The sequence below is a fragment of the Bombina bombina genome, chromosome 1 (assembly GCF_027579735.1).
Source record: "Bombina bombina isolate aBomBom1 chromosome 1, aBomBom1.pri, whole genome shotgun sequence".
NCBI lineage: Eukaryota > Metazoa > Chordata > Amphibia > Anura > Bombinatoridae > Bombina > Bombina bombina.
The window spans coordinates 1,020,641,967-1,020,660,915 of NC_069499.1; the positions used below are offsets into that span (position 1 = coordinate 1,020,641,967).

Here is an 18,949-nt window from a genome sequence, read left to right on the forward strand (position 1 = left end):
CTTATGAGGAGATTATGGACAGAATCAATGCTCTCAAATTGGCTAATTCTTTCACCCTAGACGCCACTTTGCAATTGGCTAGGTTAGCGGCTAAGAATTCTGGGTTTGCTATTGTGGCGCGCAGAGCGCTTTGGTTGAAATCTTGGTCAGCTGATGCGTCTTCCAAGAACAAACTACTTAACATTCCTTTCAAGGGGAAAACGCTGTTTGGCCCTGACTTGAAAGAGATTATCTCTGATATCACTGGGGGTAAGGGCCACGCCCTTCCTCAGGATCGGCCTTTCAAGGCCAAAAATAAACCTAATTTTCGTCCCTTTCGTAGAAACGGACCAGCCCAAAGTGCTACGTCCTCTAAGCAAGAGGGTAATACTTCTCAAGCCAAGCAAGCTTGGAGACCAATGCAAGGCTGGAACAAGGGAAAGCAGGCCAAGAAACCTGCCACTGCTACCAAGACAGCATGAGATGTTGGCCCCCGATCCGGGACCGGATCTGGTGGGGGGCAGACTCTCTCTCTTCGCTCAGGCTTGGGCAAGAGATGTTCTGGATCCTTGGGCACTAGAAATAGTCTCCCAAGGTTATCTTCTGGAATTCAAGGGGCTTCCCCCAAGGGGGAGGTTCCACAGGTCTCAGTTGTCTTCAGACCACATAAAAAGACAGGCATTCTTACATTGTGTAGAAGACCTGTTAAAAATGGGAGTGATTCATCCTGTTCCATTAGGAGAACAAGGGATGGGGTTCTACTCCAATCTGTTCATAGTTCCCAAAAAAGAGGGAACGTTCAGACCAATCTTAGATCTCAAGATCTTAAACAAGTTTCTCAAGGTTCCATCGTTCAAAATGGAAACCATTCGAACAATTCTTCCTTCCATCCAGGAAGGTCAATTCATGACCACGGTGGATTTAAAGGATGCGTATCTACATATTCCTATCCACAAGGAACATCATCGGTTCCTAAGGTTCGCATTCCTGGACAAGCATTACCAGTTCGTGGCGCTTCCTTTCGGATTAGCCACTGCTCCAAGGATTTTCACAAAGGTACTAGGGTCCCTTCTAGCGGTGCTAAGACCAAGGGGCATTGCTGTAGTACCTTACTTGGACGACATTCTGATTCAAGCGTCGTCCCTTCCTCAAGCAAAGGCTCACACGGACATCGTCCTGGCCTTTCTCAGATCTCACGGATGGAAAGTGAACGTGGAAAAGAGTTCTCTATCTCCGTCAACAAGGGTTCCCTTCTTGGGAACAATAATAGACTCCTTAGAAATGAGGATTTTTCTGACAGAGGCCAGAAAAACAAAACTTCTAGACTCTTGTCGGATACTTCATTCCGTTCCTCTTCCTTCCATAGCGCAGTGCATGGAAGTGATAGGTTTGATGGTAGCGGCAATGGACATAGTTCCTTTTGCGCGCATTCATCTAAGACCATTACAACTGTGCATGCTCAGTCAGTGGAATGGGGACTATACAGACTTGTCTCCGAGAATACAAGTAAATCAGAGGACCAGAGACTCACTCCGTTGGTGGCTGTCCCTGGACAACCTGTCACAAGGGATGACCTTCCGCAGACCAGAGTGGGTCATTGTCACGACCGACGCCAGTCTGATGGGCTGGGGCGCGGTCTGGGGATCCCTGAAAGCTCAGGGTCTTTGGTCTCGGGAAGAATCTCTTCTACCGATAAATATTCTGGAACTGAGAGCGATATTCAATGCTCTCAAGGCTTGGCCTCAGCTAGCGAGGGCCAAGTTCATACGGTTTCAATCAGACAACATGACGACTGTTGCGTACATCAACCATCAGGGGGGAACAAGGAGTTCCCTGGCGATGGAAGAAGTGACCAAAATCATTCAATGGGCGGAGACTCACTCCTGCCACCTGTCTGCAATACACATCCCAGGAGTGGAAAATTGGGAAGCGGATTTTCTGAGTCGTCAGACATTGCATCCGGGGGAGTGGGAACTCCATCCGGAAATCTTTGCCCAAATCACTCAACTGTGGGGCATTCCAGACATGGATCTGATGGCCTCTCGTCAGAACTTCAAAGTTCCTTGCTACGGGTCCAGATCCAGGGATCCCAAGGCGACTCTAGTAGATGCACTAGTAGCACCTTGGACCTTCAAACTAGCTTATGTATTCCCGCCGTTTCCTCTCATCCCCAGGCTGGTAGCCAGGATCAATCAGGAGAGGGCGTCGGTGATCTTGATAGCTCCTGCGTGGCCACGCAGGACTTGGTATGCAGATCTGGTGAATATGTCATCGGCTCCACCATGGAAGCTACCTTTGAGACGAGACCTTCTTGTTCAGGGTCCGTTCGAACATCCGAATCTGGTCTCACTCCAGCTGACTGCTTGGAGATTGAACGCTTGATCTTATCGAAGCGAGGGTTCTCAGATTCTGTTATTGATACTCTTGTTCAGGCCAGAAAGCCTGTAACTAGAAAAATTTACCATAAAATTTGGAAAAAATATATCTGTTGGTGTGAATCTAAAGGATTCCCTTGGGACAAGGTTAAGATTCCTAAGATTCTATCCTTCCTTCAAGAAGGATTGGAAAAAGGATTATCTGCAAGTTCCTTGAAGGGACAGATTTCTGCCTTGTCTGTGTTACTTCACAAAAAGCTGGCAGCTGTGCCAGATGTTCAAGCCTTTGTTCAGGCTCTGGTTAGAATCAAGCCTGTTTACAAACCTTTGACTCCTCCTTGGAGTCTCAACTTAGTTCTTTCAGTTCTTCAGGGGGTTCCGTTTGAACCCTTACATTCCGTTGATATTAAGTTATTATCTTGGAAAGTTTTGTTTTTGGTTGCAATTTCTTCTGCTAGAAGAGTTTCAGAATTATCTGCTCTGCAGTGTTCTCCTCCTTATCTGGTGTTCCATGCAGATAAGGTGGTTTTACGTACTAAACCTGGTTTTCTTCCAAAAGTTGTTTCTAACAAAAACATTAACCAGGAGATTATCGTACCTTCTCTGTGTCCGAAACCAGTTTCAAAGAAGGAACGTTTGTTGCACAATTTGGATGTTGTTCGCGCTCTAAAATTCTATTTAGACGCTACAAAGGATTTTAGACAAACATCTTCCTTGTTTGTTGTTTATTCCGGTAAAAGGAGAGGTCAAAAAGCAACTTCTACCTCTCTCTCTTTTTGGATTAAAAGCATCATCAGATTGGCTTACGAGACTGCCGGACGGCAGCCTCCCGAAAGAATCACAGCTCATTCCACTAGGGCTGTGGCTTCCACATGGGCCTTCAAGAACGAGGCTTCTGTTGATCAGATATGTAGGGCAGCGACTTGGTCTTCACTGCACACTTTTACCAAATTTTACAAGTTTGATACTTTTGCTTCTTCTGAGGCTATTTTTGGGAGAAAGGTTTTGCAAGCCGTGGTGCCTTCCATCTAGGTGACCTGATTTGCTCCCTCCCATCATCCGTGTCCTAAAGCTTTGGTATTGGTTCCCACAAGTAAGGATGACGCCGTGGACCGGACACACCTATGTTGGAGAAAACAGAATTTATGTTTACCTGATAAATTACTTTCTCCAACGGTGTGTCCGGTCCACGGCCCGCCCTGGTTTTTGAATCAGGTCTGATAATTTATTTTCTTTAACTACAGTCACCACGGTATCATATGGTTTCTCCTATGCAAATATTCCTCCTTAACGTCGGTCGAATGACTGGGGTAGGCGGAGCCTAGGAGGGATCATGTGACCAGCTTTGCTGGGCTCTTTGCCATTTCCTGTTGGGGAAGAGAATATCCCACAAGTAAGGATGACGCCGTGGACCGGACACACCGTTGGAGAAAGTAATTTATCAGGTAAACATAAATTCTGTTTTTTTCATGCTGTTGAGGGCATATCCCTGTCCATCAAAATTCATGTGGGAGTTATCAGCCAGTGATTAATCTATTCATAGAGAGTTGTACAAAGACATGCACTTCCTGTTCGTTCAGTATCAGTTAAACAGCTTTTACTTGTTTAATAGTTTGGTTTTAATTTGCATGATAAAATATGTTTCAACTTAAAGGGAACTAAAAACATTTTTTTCAATTCAGATAGAGCATACAATTTTAAACACTTTTTCAATTTACTTTTATTATCAAATTTGCTTCATTCTTATGGTATCCTTTGTTGAAGGAGCAGCTATGACAAGAGGCATACATACATGTGCAGCCCACAATCAGCTGCTAGCTAACAGCTAGCTACCTAGGTATTCTCCTTAACAAAGAATACCATTAGAACAAAGCAAACTAGATAGAAATAAATTGGGTTTCAAGTCACTTTAATTTCCCTCCAATTTATGCCTCCTTTGTATTTTTTAACCCTCTACCACAGGACTCAGAAGGCATTGACATAATGCTGGGGGTTTGTGCCAATGGGCTGCTGATCTACAGGGATCGACTAAGAATAAACCGCTTTGCCTGGCCAAAAATTTTAAAGATTTCCTACAAAAGAAGCAATTTTTACATCAAGATCAGGCCTGGAGAGGTGAGATAATTTGAGAGGATGGATTTACAGAATTAGATTAGATATTTATGAGAAAATTGTTTTACCTGTCATCCACTTTTTATGACATATAGGGCCATATTATTAAATTGCTCTTTCGCGAGCACAAAATTTGCGCTCCACTCCGTGATCCCAGCACATGCAAATGTGCACTGGTATTACAAGTAAAGCGCAATGTGAATGTGATCTTGCGTTCGCATTGCATGGTAGCTTTGCACTCACGAGAGAGCTCTTCCATAGGCTCAAATGGGGGCCTTGTTTTGATGGCATCATACACGGCACAGAACCAAAGCACAGGGAGTAAATCGTGCAGTGATGGGCTGCAAAATTTAAAATTATATGTATAGGAATATATACATATATATTTATGTGTTTATATATACACATATTAACACATAAATATATATGTATATAAGCATATTCATATAAATTTCAAGTAAAATCACAGTGACCCATAGACTGCAATGTAAAAGCACTTTTTAGTGAAGTTTTCCCCCCACACCCGCTCACTTTAACCCCTTATAACTGCTTTGTGCGGTTATTATTTGCAAGATTATTTATAAAGATGCTGTTATTATTTTATTTTATACAGAAACTATCCACTTTATTTTGGGGCACATTTGGGGTCATTTTTTGAATTAACTATAGGTCTGACCTGGTTAATTCAATGAGCGCTAAGTGCTACCTCAAGCTCGCGGTAGTATTAACTAGCGCTCCACTAGTAATCTAACCCATAATTGTTGTTCATATAGGCCTAGACTATAAGTGGAGAGCCAATAATAGAACCTGCCGCAATATCAATATCACTGGACCGTGCTAAAACATCACTTTAGCGCACTCTATAATTTAATGAATATTGTGGCCACGCTAAATATCGCACATATTACAAGTTGAAAGTTATGGCTTTCAACTTGTAGCACAAGTAAAAAATTTGTACGACCTGAGACCTGGGCCTCGATCCGATATGCAGCGTCCCCGCAAAAGCCGCCGACGCCAAATTTTGCGCTGGTTTGGTATCACATATACGGCGTAACATAGAAGTTATGCTCGTATATTTCTGCCTTCGGCCGTAGTTTTTTGGCCCATAGACAGGTATACCAAACCAGCGCAGTTTGGTATCCAATATACAGCGTAAGGACTTACGTGGCGAAAATGGAGAAATCTTACTCCATTTTCACCTCGCCACAAATCCCTAATAAAGTATTTAACACCTAAACCGCCGCTCCCGGACCCCGCCGCCACCTACATTAACTACCCCCTAATGTGAGCCCTTTACTCCGCCGCCACCTACATTACCTACCCCCTAATGTGATCTCATTACACCGCTGCCACCTACATTACCTACCCCCTAATGTGAGCTCCTACCCCGCCGCCAGCTATATTAAAATTATTAACCCCTACTCTAATCCCCCTACCCCGCCCCCAGCTATATTAAAATTGTTAACCCCTATTTTAATCCCCCTACCCCGCCGCCAGCTATATTAAAATTATTAACCCCTAATATAATCCCCCTACACTGCCACCAGCTATATTAAATTAATTAACCCCTAAAATACTAAAATATCCCTACCACTAAACCTAAGTCTAACCCTACAAATAGCCCAGAAAAGGGCTTTTTGCGTGGCATTGCCCCAAAGTAAACAGCTCTATTGCCAGCCCTTAAAAGGGCTTTTTGCGGGCCATTGCCCTAAAGTATCCAGCTCTTTTACCAGCCCTTAAAAGGGCTTTTTGCCGGGCATTGTCACAAAGTAATCAGCTCTATGGTTTATACTTATTTTACAGGTAACTTGGTATTTATTTTAACTAGGTACAATAGCTATTAAATAGTTAATAACTATTTAATAGCTACCTAGTTAAAAGAATTACCAATTTACATGTAAAATAAATCCTAACCTAAGTTACAAATACACCTACACTATCAATAAATTAAATAAACTACAAATATCTAAACTAAAATACAATTAAATAAACTAAACTAAATTACAAAAACAAACAAACACTAAATTACAAAAAATAAAAAAAGATTACAAGAATTTTAAGCTACTTACACATAATCGAAGCCCCCTAATAAAATAATAAGCCCCCCAAAATAAAAAAAATGCCCTACCCTATTCTAAATTAAAAAGTAACCAGCTCTTTTACCAGCCCTTAAAAGGGCTTTTTGCGGGGCATTTCCCCAAAGTAATCAGCTCTTTTGCCTGTAAAAAAAACACACAATACCACCCCCCAACATTACAACCCACCACCCACATACCCCTACTCTAAACCCACATAAACCCCCTTAAAAAAACCTAACACTAACCCCCAGAAGATCTCCCTACCTTGAGTCGTCTTCAGCCAGCCGGGCCGAACTCTTCATCCAGATGTGGTCCTCCATCCCGGCGATGTCGTCATCCAAGTGGCAAAGAAGAGGTCTTCCATCCCGGCGATGTCTTCATCCAAGCGGCAAAGAAGAGGTCCTCCATCGGGGCGAAGTCTTCCTCCAAGCGGCATCTTCAATCTTCTTTCTTCCGACCTCTGACGCGGAACATCCAGCTCAGCCAATCAGATTGAGCTCGCATTCTATTGGCTGTTCGGATCATTTATAAAAAAAAATATGTGTTGTATATTGAAAAAGTTTTAAAAGGTTCTAAAAGGATATGGTATAAGACAAGGTGCTTGACTGGGAAGAGAGTCCAATGTATCTATCTATATATCTATCTTTCTTTCTTTCTATAAATATTTAAAAATAAAAATAAAATTTTCTTCTAAGTGAAGGACATAGGTATTTGAAGTATTCCTAACGCACCTGAGGCTTTAGCGCAGGAGCGATAAAAAGAAAAGGCATTTTTAACCGCACCTCATAGAAGTCTATAGGGTATGGCAGTTAGCATGGATGTAATATCTGACCTTCAAAGGTTAATGCACCCGAGTCTTTCACTTGTGTGCCATATTTTTACTTTCAAATTACCAGCGCCATTCAATTACCTTGCGCTGTTTAAAAACAAATGTATTGCTCCACTTGTAATCTCAACCATATTGTTGAATCATTGGATTCCTACATTTTTAGATCACAAGTGTAGTGCTAAAATCTGAATGTCGGATAGGATGGGTGCACTAAATTCCTCACATAAAAGACTTCTATTGGGGGTGCACTGAAGATTTAAATTCAGCTTTCGCTCGAGCGCTAAGTGTTCTGCACTTAGATATAAATTATTGTGTTTAATTGTTAAAACACTGCACACATAAAAACATAATTTGTATACACACATACACAGATATATGTACAAACATACAAATACACACACATAAATCAAAACCTTTAAGTGCTTCCCAGTGTGGCAACTTGTCGTATACCATATTCCTTTAAATCACTGTTAAAACATTTCATTCCATAAGGCAGGGAAAGTCCACAACTTCATTCCTTACTGTTGGGAAATACAACACCTGGCCACCAGGAGGAGGCAAAGACACCCCAGCCAAAGGCTTAAATATCCCTCCCGCTTCCCCTATCCCCCATTCATTCTTTGCCTTTCATCACTATAGGAACCCAGGTACGGGTCGAGGTCTAGGGATCCTCAGGCGGAATTGATAGATTCCCTATCAGTACCATGGTGGTTCAGACTCATATATCTTTTTCCTCCATTACTTCGTCTCCCTCGTGTGGTGGCTCACATCAAGCAGGAGCAAGCATCTGTGATTCTGATTGCTCCGTCGTGGCCGCAAAGGAAGTGGTTTGCGGATCTGGTGGGGATGTCCTCATCTCCTCAGTGGAGGTTACCTTTTCGCAGAGATCTGCTGATACAGGGTCCCTTTGTTTATCAAAATCTAGATTCTCTTAGGCTGACTGCATGGAGATTGAACTCTTAGGGGTCAATTTATTAAAGTCTGGCGGACATGATAGGCTGTAACGTATCATGTCCGCCAGGCATAGCTGAATGCATACGCTGTCCGTATTCAGCATTGCACAAGCAGTTCTAGTGAACTGCTTGTGCAATACCGCCCCCTGCAGATTTGCGGCCAATCGGCCACTAGCAGTGGGTGCCAATCAGCCCGATCTTATAGGATCGGGTGGATTGCTGTACTCAGCCTCAGAGGTGGCGTATGAGTTAAGGAGCAGCGGTCTATAAACTGCTGCTTCTTATCTCCTGTTTCCGGCGAGCTTAAAGGCTCACGCGGAAACAGGGTGAATTGGCCCAATTCGGCCAATAATAAATTGACCCCTTAGTCTTAGCCAAGAAAGGGTTTTCTGAGACTGTTATCGACACTCTGGTTCAAGCTCGTAAGCCAGTTACTCGTCATATCTACCATAGGACTGTGGAGGACAGTGTGAAGAGCGTGGCTTTTCCTGGCATGAGTTTAAGGTTGACAGACTCTTATCTTTTCTCCAGGATGGACTGTAGAAGGGTCTATCTGCTCTTCAGTTCCCTGAAGGGACAAATATTGGCCCTGTCGGTGTTACTGCACAAAAGATTGGCTGAGCTTCCGGATGTGCAGTCCTTTGTTAAGGCTCTGGCTAGGATCAGACCCGTGTTTAGATCTGGGGCTCCTTCTTGGAGCCTCAATCTTGTTCTTAGTATTTTGCAGCAGGCTCAGTTTGAGCCTATGCATACTGTTGACATTAAATTGTTATCTTGGAAGGTTATTTTGTTGTTGGCTATTGCCTCTGCACGCAGAGTTTCTGAGATTTCTGCTTTGCAATGTGATCCCCCTTATCTGGTTTTTCATGCTGATAAGGCGGTTTTACGCACTAAATTAGGGTTCCTCCCTAAGGTGGTATCGAATTGTAACAATAATCAAGAAATTGTTGTTCCTTTCTTGTGTCCCAATCCTTCTTCAGCGAAGGAACGTTTGCTTCATAATCTAGATGTTGTTTGTGCCTTAAAGTTCTATCTTCAGGCTACTAAGGAATTCAGACAATCTTCCTCTTTGTTTGTCATCTATACGGGGAAGCGTAAGGGGCTGAAGGCTACTACGACTTCTCTATCTTTCTGGTTGAGAAGTGTCATCCGCTTAGCTTATGAGACAGCGGGACGACAGCCTCCTGAGAGGATAAAGGCTCATTTCACTAGAGTAGTGGCTTTCTCTTTGGCTTTTAAGAACAAAGCCTCAATGGATCAGATTTGTAAGGCGGCTACCTGGTCTTCCTTACACACTTTTTCTAAATTTTACAAGTTTGATGTGTTTGCTTCGGCTGAAGCAGCTTTCGGGAGAAAAGTTTTGCAGGCTGTGGTGCCCTCAGAATAGAGTTTTCTGTTCCTTCCCGTTATTCATTGTGTCCTCTGGAGCTTGGGTGTAGTTTTCCCAGTAAGGAATGACGTTGTGGACTCTCCCTGCCTTATGGAAGGAAAATATAATGTATGCTTACCAGATAAATTCCTTTCCTTCCTGGCAGGGAGATTCCACAACCCCGCATGTATTTTATTGCTTTAATGGGCGGCTCCCTTTTTATATTATTTCTTCTGGCACCTATTATACCCTGATGTTTCTCCTACTTTTTCTTGTTCCCTCGGCAGAATGACTGGGGGATAGGGGAAGGAGGAGGGATATTTAAGCCTTTGGCTGGGGTGTCTTTGCCTCCTCCTGGTGGCCAGGTGTTGTATTTCCCAACAGTAAGGAATGAAGCCGTGGACTCTCCCTGCCAGGAAGGAAAGGAATTTTTCTGGTAAGCATAAATTATGTTTTTTTTTATTTAAAAAAAAATTACACTCTCAGGGGGGAAACATAAGTTAAGACCGCTGCTCTGTAACTTATCCGCCACCTCTGAGGCAGCGGACAGCAATCATCCAGATTAGATACAATGGGAAAAATTGACACCACCTTGTGCAATGCCGCGAATGTGCAGGGGGCGGCATTGCACAAGCATTTTGCTAGTAATGCTTGTGCAATAAAAATGCTGACAGCATATGCTGTCGGCATTTAGCGATGTCGGGTGGACATGATCCGCTACAGTGGCACTCGATAAATCAGCCTCAATATGTATAAACATAGGTGACATTTTTTAATATATTTTTCATGTGTTTTCTCTGCACATTTTCAAGCATTAACACTTGTAATATGAGGGCTAATATCCCTTCCTGCACTATCTTTTAAAAGCATAGGACACGTTAAAAATTTTCAGTCCTAAGATTGTCTGGTTACCATCCACTTGTAAAACCAGATTTTGAGCTATTCTTAGCACAGCTCTTCATTATTGATTGCTTTCCATTTGTAATCTAGCACTAAATAAATACTAGATATAATGATACATTCAAAGCAAAGATTAGGCTGAGTAGTGTGTAGATGTAATTGTTTTTAAATTGTTTGTTATTTATTATTGAAGATGGGTATAACGGTTTAGATTCTATAAAGTACTTTAGATTCATTAAGTAATGGGCACTGTCTTGTTGGAACCTAGGTTTTCTCCTTATCTGTTTCTTCTGCTGAAGAGATCAAATAAAATATAGTGTTAAACAAGGCTTGTAGACTATTATTATTATTATTATTATTATTATCATTTATTTGTATAGCGCTGCCAAATTCCGTAGCGCTGGGAAAAGGAAGCATGACCCAGACGTGATATGAACACGCAACCTTCTGATAGGATAAGCAACTATTAAACAGGATTTCCATACAGGCTTATTTGCACACTATATTTTTATTGCCTCAGCAGAACATATAGATAAAGGGAAAGCCTAGGCCAGCATGGCGCTGCCCAGTACTATAGAATCTAAGTGGAATTAAGAAAAATTATAGGAAAATTAGATAAAATAAATAATGAAAATATATTAAACATTTTTTAACTACACATAATTAAATGTTTTGGGCTAGATTATGAATGGAGCACTAATAGTCATGCGCAAGTGAATATGGGTTTATCACAGGTGTTCGTATGCGTCTGGTTTTTAGTTCGTATTACAAGTTGAAAGCAAACGTGATCGCTTGAGCGCAATTAAAGTTAATGCGAGTCGAGATAGTGTGACCTCAGAGCTCTGGTTAACTGTTTCGTAAAACAAAATAGTATCACAAAACACATCAACAATACATTACAAAAAACTGTTGCATCCACAATAACAGCATTTAATAAAAATTATTTTAAAAAAATATTGCACAAAAAAGTTATAAGGGCTCAAGGATATGAGGTTAGAGGGGGGAAAAAATATACATATACATGTCTAAATATGTGTATGTATTAGGGGTGCGCATCTTCACTGGTCTCACGATTCGATTACGATTATCCTGTCAACGATTTGATTCCGCGATGCATCACGATTACTGCCCATCGTTTTCATCAACAAATTCAAGCAGTCAGAAGAACTCCCTTTTTTATTTTATCTGCTTTAAAAAAAAGGACACTTCCTGGATGTAGCAAAGTCTGAACACAGCAAACAACAACAGTATTTATTTAGAACAGTAAATACTTAAAGGTATCAAACTGTTAAAGGGACATTGTACACTAGATTTTTCTTTGCATAAATGTTTTGTAGATGATCCATTTATATAGACCATCTGGTAGTGTCTTTATAAAAAAATATAGTTTTGCTTATTTTTTTTAAGAACATTGTGCTGATTTTCAGACTCCTGTTTATTTTATCTGTCTTTTCATATGCAGGGGGGGGGGGGGGTCTGCTCTTTTGTTTACCCAGCCCCTTTCCACAGACATTGGGTTACCAAGTAGTCTACCTTGCTTGCCCCACAGGCCTCGGGTTGTAAAGTAACCTAGGCTGCACATCCTGAAGGCCTTGCATTGCAATGTAGCCTACCTTGTATGCCATACAGGGTAACAATCATTTTCAACACCCCTAATATATATATATATATATATATATATATATATGTGTGTATATGTGTGTACATATGTATTTATGTATTTTTAGGTGTAGATAGGTATTTACAGACGTGTACACATATAAACACATATGTACACACATAAGTGCATTGGAGCCTTTTGCTGTTAAGTAGATGAAAACATGTAAAAACATATTTATGCTATATTTATTTTTAATAAAGTGTTATCCTGTGTATTTACTGTAAATATTTTACATTCCATTGTTCTGCACATAGCAGAATTTGTCCTATGTATTTATAAAAAGATATTCTTATAAATATATTTATATATCTATAGCTATATATAATCATCTATATATATAGGTATAAATATATATTTGTGCAAAACACCATCAGATATATGTAGAAATATGTATTTATGAATAAATAAAACATATTCTTCTATGTGAAGAACATTAGAATGTGAAATATTCATATTTTCATGTGGGGTTAGCACAACTGAGTAGGGTGTTAGTTTTTTTCCACTTTTTTGGCTCCATTAACTTCTATTGGGGAATAGGTTATCGTGTGCGCGGTATTCTAAGTTAGTCTTTTTACAGTAACACTCGAGCGGGAGTTTTAAATACCTCTCCACTTGTAATCTTGCACTTTATATGGCAATCTCAAACCATTTAATGTCCCTAAAGCCCCTTTTACAGGGATATTCCTTTTCTCTTTTCCTTAGTAATTTACAAAAAAATATATATATAAGCTAATTTCTCTTTAATCTAGCAGAGATATTGACAAAAATGTCTCTTCACAGGTATCTAATGTGTCTCTTATACCTTCAAAGCTAACACTGTTCCACTCTCATAGTTTGCTTATAAAGTGGTTAAAAAGTGAAGGATAAGCCAAATAAGTAAGACAATAAACTGGACGTTATAATAAAACTAAATAATAAAAAAAAATAGGTGTACATGTTTTCTTTCCCCTGTAATCAACTTTCCCAGGATATAATACATTTTTTCTTGTATTTTAGTATGAACAGTTTGAGAGCACCATCGGGTTCAAGTTACCCAATCATCGAGCAGCGAAGCGTCTTTGGAAGGTTTGCATAGAACATCACACCTTTTTCAGGTAGGTATTGATTTTGTTATGCAATTCAATAACACCTCTAAATGTCTGCATGGTGACTGATGCATTATGGGTGTATATAAGAGACATTTCAGTATAGGCATAGCAGGGAGCCTGCAGTGCCCTTGTGTCTTAAAGTGATTGTAAAGTTTAATGAATAAGTGCTCAGTATCTAAACATAATCTTAAAAGCAGGGGCACTTTAATTCATTAAACTTTACAATGAAGCTTCTTTTTTAAAAATACCTTTGCGTTATGGAAAACATACAGCAGCTGACCCTTCGCCCACATATCCTGCTGTAGTTAGCAGATCAATGACGAATCCGGCTTCCTCCAATTGTTGTGTGCCCCCTTTGGGGTCCAAATGTGCTGTGTCTAAAGGTATATAGAAACACAGTGTCAAGTTTGGTTTGTACCACAGATCTGATGATCTACTCATCCATTAAAAGAGCCATGTGACACATTTTACTTGGTATTGTAAAGGTCTCTGAAATTCAAGCCATTCAGATCTGTTCAAAAACTTCTTTAGGACATGATTTTGAAGGGACTTTGTATCAAGACGGTTTGACAGAGGTATTTCTGTCTATCGAAAGAAAAAACTTTTTTATTTCAGAGGATGAGATATACTTTTTCTCTCCACCAGGAGTAGTCAAATCACCCCTACATTCTAAAACGTTGCTCCTCTCCATATTACTAGCATTCCCCTAGCCTACTCCATTACTTTTTACCTCCATACGAGATGGCAGAAAGGAGTTCCACCAGGAAGTGAATGTTTTCTCCCAGTGGGAGATGTCACAGTCTTCCCAGGTGAAACTCGGATTTATCTGCCAATCCGCTGATCTAAGATTTGCTGCTTTTTGATGTTACCTTGGTACTGTGCTTGCGCTTCCTTAGATGGGTCTTTTTTCTGAATGCAACCTGCAACATATGCAGTGCAAGGTAGAGTAAGGTTTTGGCCTGTAATAAGAATTATTTCCTTCCATAGCCTGGCTGCTTTTCACAGGGACATGCACCAATATGTTTACATAGTCTTGGGGTTACACACTCGATTTGGTTATTTTGGCACGGTTTTGAAAATAACTGGTAATTGTGTATTTTTGTACTATTGTCTCTTTGAGACAGCTTAAAGGGACAGGTCACTGTAAAATTGTTTTTCCCTTAATCTATTTTCAATGACTTGTTATACCAGCTGCAGAGTATAAAATGTATGAGAAAATGCTTTTTCAGGTTTCTTTGTGTATATGAATTTGCTGGTTTTGTGCTTTTAAACCACAGCTTATTGAAATGGGTAGAGTTTCAGGTAATATCAGATCTCATTATGTTATTACTTTGTGTACACACACTTGCTAACTTATCTTATATCTGTTTGTAAACCAAAGCTCAATACTTCAAGAAAACAATAGAAAATTAACATTTTATTACTCAACTATTTTGCACCCCACTGGGAGAGTAATTTCTGCCAGGCGGACAAGTTAGATATTATGGATGCCCATCTGGCTCTGTAACTTCCTGAAGTCATGCTGCTGCTGGAGCCTGATCAGTCTAAGCTCCCTGTGAATGAGCCGCAGTAGAGCATCCTGCTGGGACTGTGCAGGAATATTTGTGGCTCCATAGGTGTCTCCGGCACATATTCCTGGCTCTCTTTGAGGTTTTCGTCACTCAGTCTTGGGGACTGTAAGGGTTGCTCAATATGCAAATGAGGAGAGACATTGGTGGGTGGTGGTGGCATTTGTTGTGCCATGGGAGGGTGCTGGATCTGATGTTGAGGTGGCATATAGTACAGATGCTGCAGTGGAGGCTGCATCTGATACTGTGGTGGTGGAGGCTGCATCTGATACTGTGGTGGTTGAGGATGCATCTGATACTGTGGTGGTTGAGGATGCATCTGATGCTGTGGTGGTTGAGGATGCATCTGATGCTGTAGTGGTGGAGGATGCATCTGATGATATGTCCTCAAAGATGAATATGGGGATGTGCCAGAAACATTTTCAACCTCATAGGCCAGTGGCTGTTGCTCATCCCCTTCTAGCATGCTGAGATAGGAGTATCCAGATTCAATCACATCCCCCTCCTCCCTACTGAATTCTGGAACATCACTGGTCTCTGGTCTTGTTGAGGACTCATACTCATGTCCCAATTCTGAAACATAAATTGTTATGATTAATTAATCTGATGAAACATATTATATTTGAAAATCAAATATATAGATATAGATATCGATATCTATAGACAGATACAGTTGTATGCAAAAGTTTAGGCACCCCTGACAATTTCCATGATTTTCATTTATAAAAAATTGGGTGTTTGGATCAGCAATTTCCTTTTGATCTATCAAATAACTGAAGGACACAGTAATACTTCAGTATTGAAATGAGGTTTATTGGATTAATAGAAAATGTGCAATATGCATCCAAATGAAATTAGACAGGTACATAAATTTGGGCACCCCAACAGAAATATAGAGCATCCTTTAGCAGACATAACAGCCTCTAGACACTTCCTATAGCCTGTAATGAGTGTCTGGATTCTGGATGAAGGTATTTTGGACTATTCCTCCTTGCAAAACATCTCCAGTTCAGTTAGGTTTGATGGTTGTTGAGCATGGACAGGCCGCTTCAAATCACCCCACAGATTTTCAATGATATTCAGGTCTAGGGACTGGGATGGCCATTCCAGAACAGTGTACTTGTTCCTCTGCAAACATGTCAGCAGTGAGCAGTGTTTTGGGTCGTTGTCTTGTTGAAATATCCAGCCCCGGCGTAACTTCAACTTTGTGACTGATTCCTCAACATTATTCTCAAGTATCTGCTGATATTTAGTGGAATCCATGCGACCCTCAACTTTAACAAGATTCCCATTACCGGCACTGGCCACATAGCCCCACAGCATGATGGCACATCCACCAAATTTTACTGTGGGTAGCAAGTGTTTGTCTTGGAATGCTGTGTTCTTTTGCCGCCATGCATGACGCCCCTTGTTATGCCAGAATAACTCAATCTTTGTTTCATCAGTCCACAGCACCTTCTTCCAAAATGAAGCTGGCTGGTCCAAATGTGCGTTTGCATACCTCAAGCGACTCTGTTTATGGCGTGTGTGCAGAAAAGGCTTCTTCCGCATCACTCTCCCATACAGCTTCTCCTTGTGCAAAGTGCGCTGAATTGTTGAACGATGCACAGTGACCCTATCTGCAGCAAGATGATGTTGTAGGCCTTTGGAGGTGGTCTGTGGGCTGTTTTTGACAGTTCTCATCATCCTTTACCTTTGCCTCTCCGATATTTTACTTGACCTGCCACTTCTGGCCTTAACAAGAACTGTGCCTGTGGTCTTCGATTTCCTCACTATGTTCCTCACAGTGGACACTAACAGCTTAAATCTCTGCGATAGCTTTTTGTAGCCTTCCCCTAAACCATAATGTTGAACAATCTTTGTTTTCAGGTCATTTGAGAGTTGTTTTGAGGCCCCCATGTTGCCACTCTTCAGAGGAGAGTCAAAGAGAACAACAACTTGCAATTGGCCACCTTAAATACCTTTTCTCATGATTGGATGCACCTGTCTATGAATGTAATAATCAATCCTGCTTAGTTTGATTACTAGTATAGGTATGTAGCACAATATCAATTGAGAGTACTATTACTTGGTAAACCCATATGGATATATGTGCAGTTAATATAGATTAATGTTTCCCTACAAAAAGTACACACTAAAGTATTATCTGTATTATAGGAATCAAAATCAAATGCAATCTTAGAAATAAGCAGGCTTGTAATAATACAAAAGGATATAGGAATAGGTGAAACTTTCTTAAGAATAAGTAAGGTATAATTATAATATATTGCGTAACATGAGATATTGAACACACAGCAAGTTAGTCTTATCCAATGTAGTATTGATAGATTGTTATAATGGAGAACTTCTGCAGATATGATTATAGTTGCAAACGTAGTAATGTACCTTGAAAACTGTGAGTGCGGTAAGTAAGGACAAACACTTCCGGGTTCTGTGGGCTGCGGCTGCAGCAGCAGCAGAGACACGCTGAAGCCAGCTAACAGTCAGCGTGTGACGTCACGATTCTCCGGTGCAGCAGAAATCAACATAAGGATAATATAACAGAACAAATACGATTAACAGATAAGAGCTTCAATAACCGGTTATTCTTTATGGCAGCCACAGACTTGGTTGATAAATAATATGAGCTGATAAGTTGAAACAGGTAACGTAACTTCCCAAAATAAAGACAGTCTTGAATAAATGAAAAGTACTTGCCAAAGTAAGATTTCCAAAAGATGTTGCAACAGGCTGGAAATAAATATTAAATCCGTAGTAGGTAGATCTTGAATGAGGTAACTTGAGTTACTGATAAGTTTAGATACAATATTAACCTTCCAGAGGTATCAGAGGCTCAGTGTTACTCTGAGGAAAATAACAAAATACTAAGCAAGGTGTGTTCAGTGAACAGGTGTTTTATGAGAGTAAGTAAGATATGATTGGTTGAATTCTAATTAAGGAAACAGTACACCCAAAAGCCTGACAATGAAGTTCAAGGCTTAATGGGCTCACCAAATCAATTGTGTGTTCCAATTAATCAGTGCTAGGTAGTTACAGGTATTCAAATCAACAAAATGACAAGGGTGCCCAAATGTATGCACCTGTCTAATTTCGTTTAGATGCATATTCATAAAATGAAATTGCTGATCCAAACACCCAATTATTTATAAATGAAAATCATGGAAATTGTCAGGGGTGCCTGAACTTTTGCATACAACTGTGTGTGTATATATATATATATATATATATATATATATATATATATAGCTATAGTTATATATTTATATATAAATATAACGTAGCAGAGATGTACACTCTCACCTTGAAAACATCCACCAGGGTGCTAGTAGATAATTGTAAATAGCATAAAAGGAAACTTGCACTCACTGGATTTTTAAACAGATTTTACTGTGACCGTGTTAAAATCTGTTTAAAAATCCAGTGAGTGCAAGTTTTCTTTTATGCTATATATAAATATATATATATATATATATTGTGCTGACTGCAGCTATGTAGCTGGCAAGTGACCCCAGCCTGTAGCCACCCCTGATGCCTGACAGCACCAGTATTCAGGGTCCCACCCTGTGGCAGACTCCAGCTACCCAGACTAGGTAGCTCTGCCAGAGGGTCCTTCCTCTGCCTGGAACAGGCTGCTATGTAGCCCAGGAAAGTGATTTTAGCAGGAGCTCACTCAAATAACTAGACATACTAGCATTCAGGTGAAACAGGAACTGATTTTATTGGAAAACACACACTCTTTTATACACAAAGCTCATCTTGATTAGACACTGGACAATCCCACAATTTTCCTGCCATTCCCGCCCCTCCAGACAGACCTGCCATAGTCCCACAGAATTCCAGGACCCAGGGGTGACGGTTTCGGGGTGATCCAGCCTAGGAGGGTTTTTCCAGTCAGAGGCCAGCTCTTCTCTGACAAAATACTGGTGACAAAACAAGCAACCAAAAGCTTCCAGAGACCGCGGTTGCTCTGAGGAGCCCAAAAATGCTGAGAAACAACAGGGGTGAGGTAGTAAGGGGGTGGGGGTTAGCCTTGGGGGT

The 18,949-nt window shown here is 40.7% G+C and overlaps 1 protein-coding gene across 4 annotated transcripts in view; it reads left to right on the forward strand.

The window, feature by feature from the left end:
• The window catches only part of EPB41L1 (erythrocyte membrane protein band 4.1 like 1), a 418,010-nt gene that overhangs the window by 274,768 nt on the left and 124,293 nt on the right, over positions 1-18,949 (forward strand). For all 4 annotated transcript variants that reach the window (XM_053715999.1, XM_053715997.1, XM_053715935.1 and 1 more), the window contains exons 10-11: positions 4,317-4,469; positions 13,252-13,349. In XM_053715999.1, the coding sequence (XP_053571974.1) occupies positions 4,317-4,469; positions 13,252-13,349 (251 nt within the window). The remainder of the gene's footprint in view (positions 1-4,316; positions 4,470-13,251; positions 13,350-18,949) is intronic.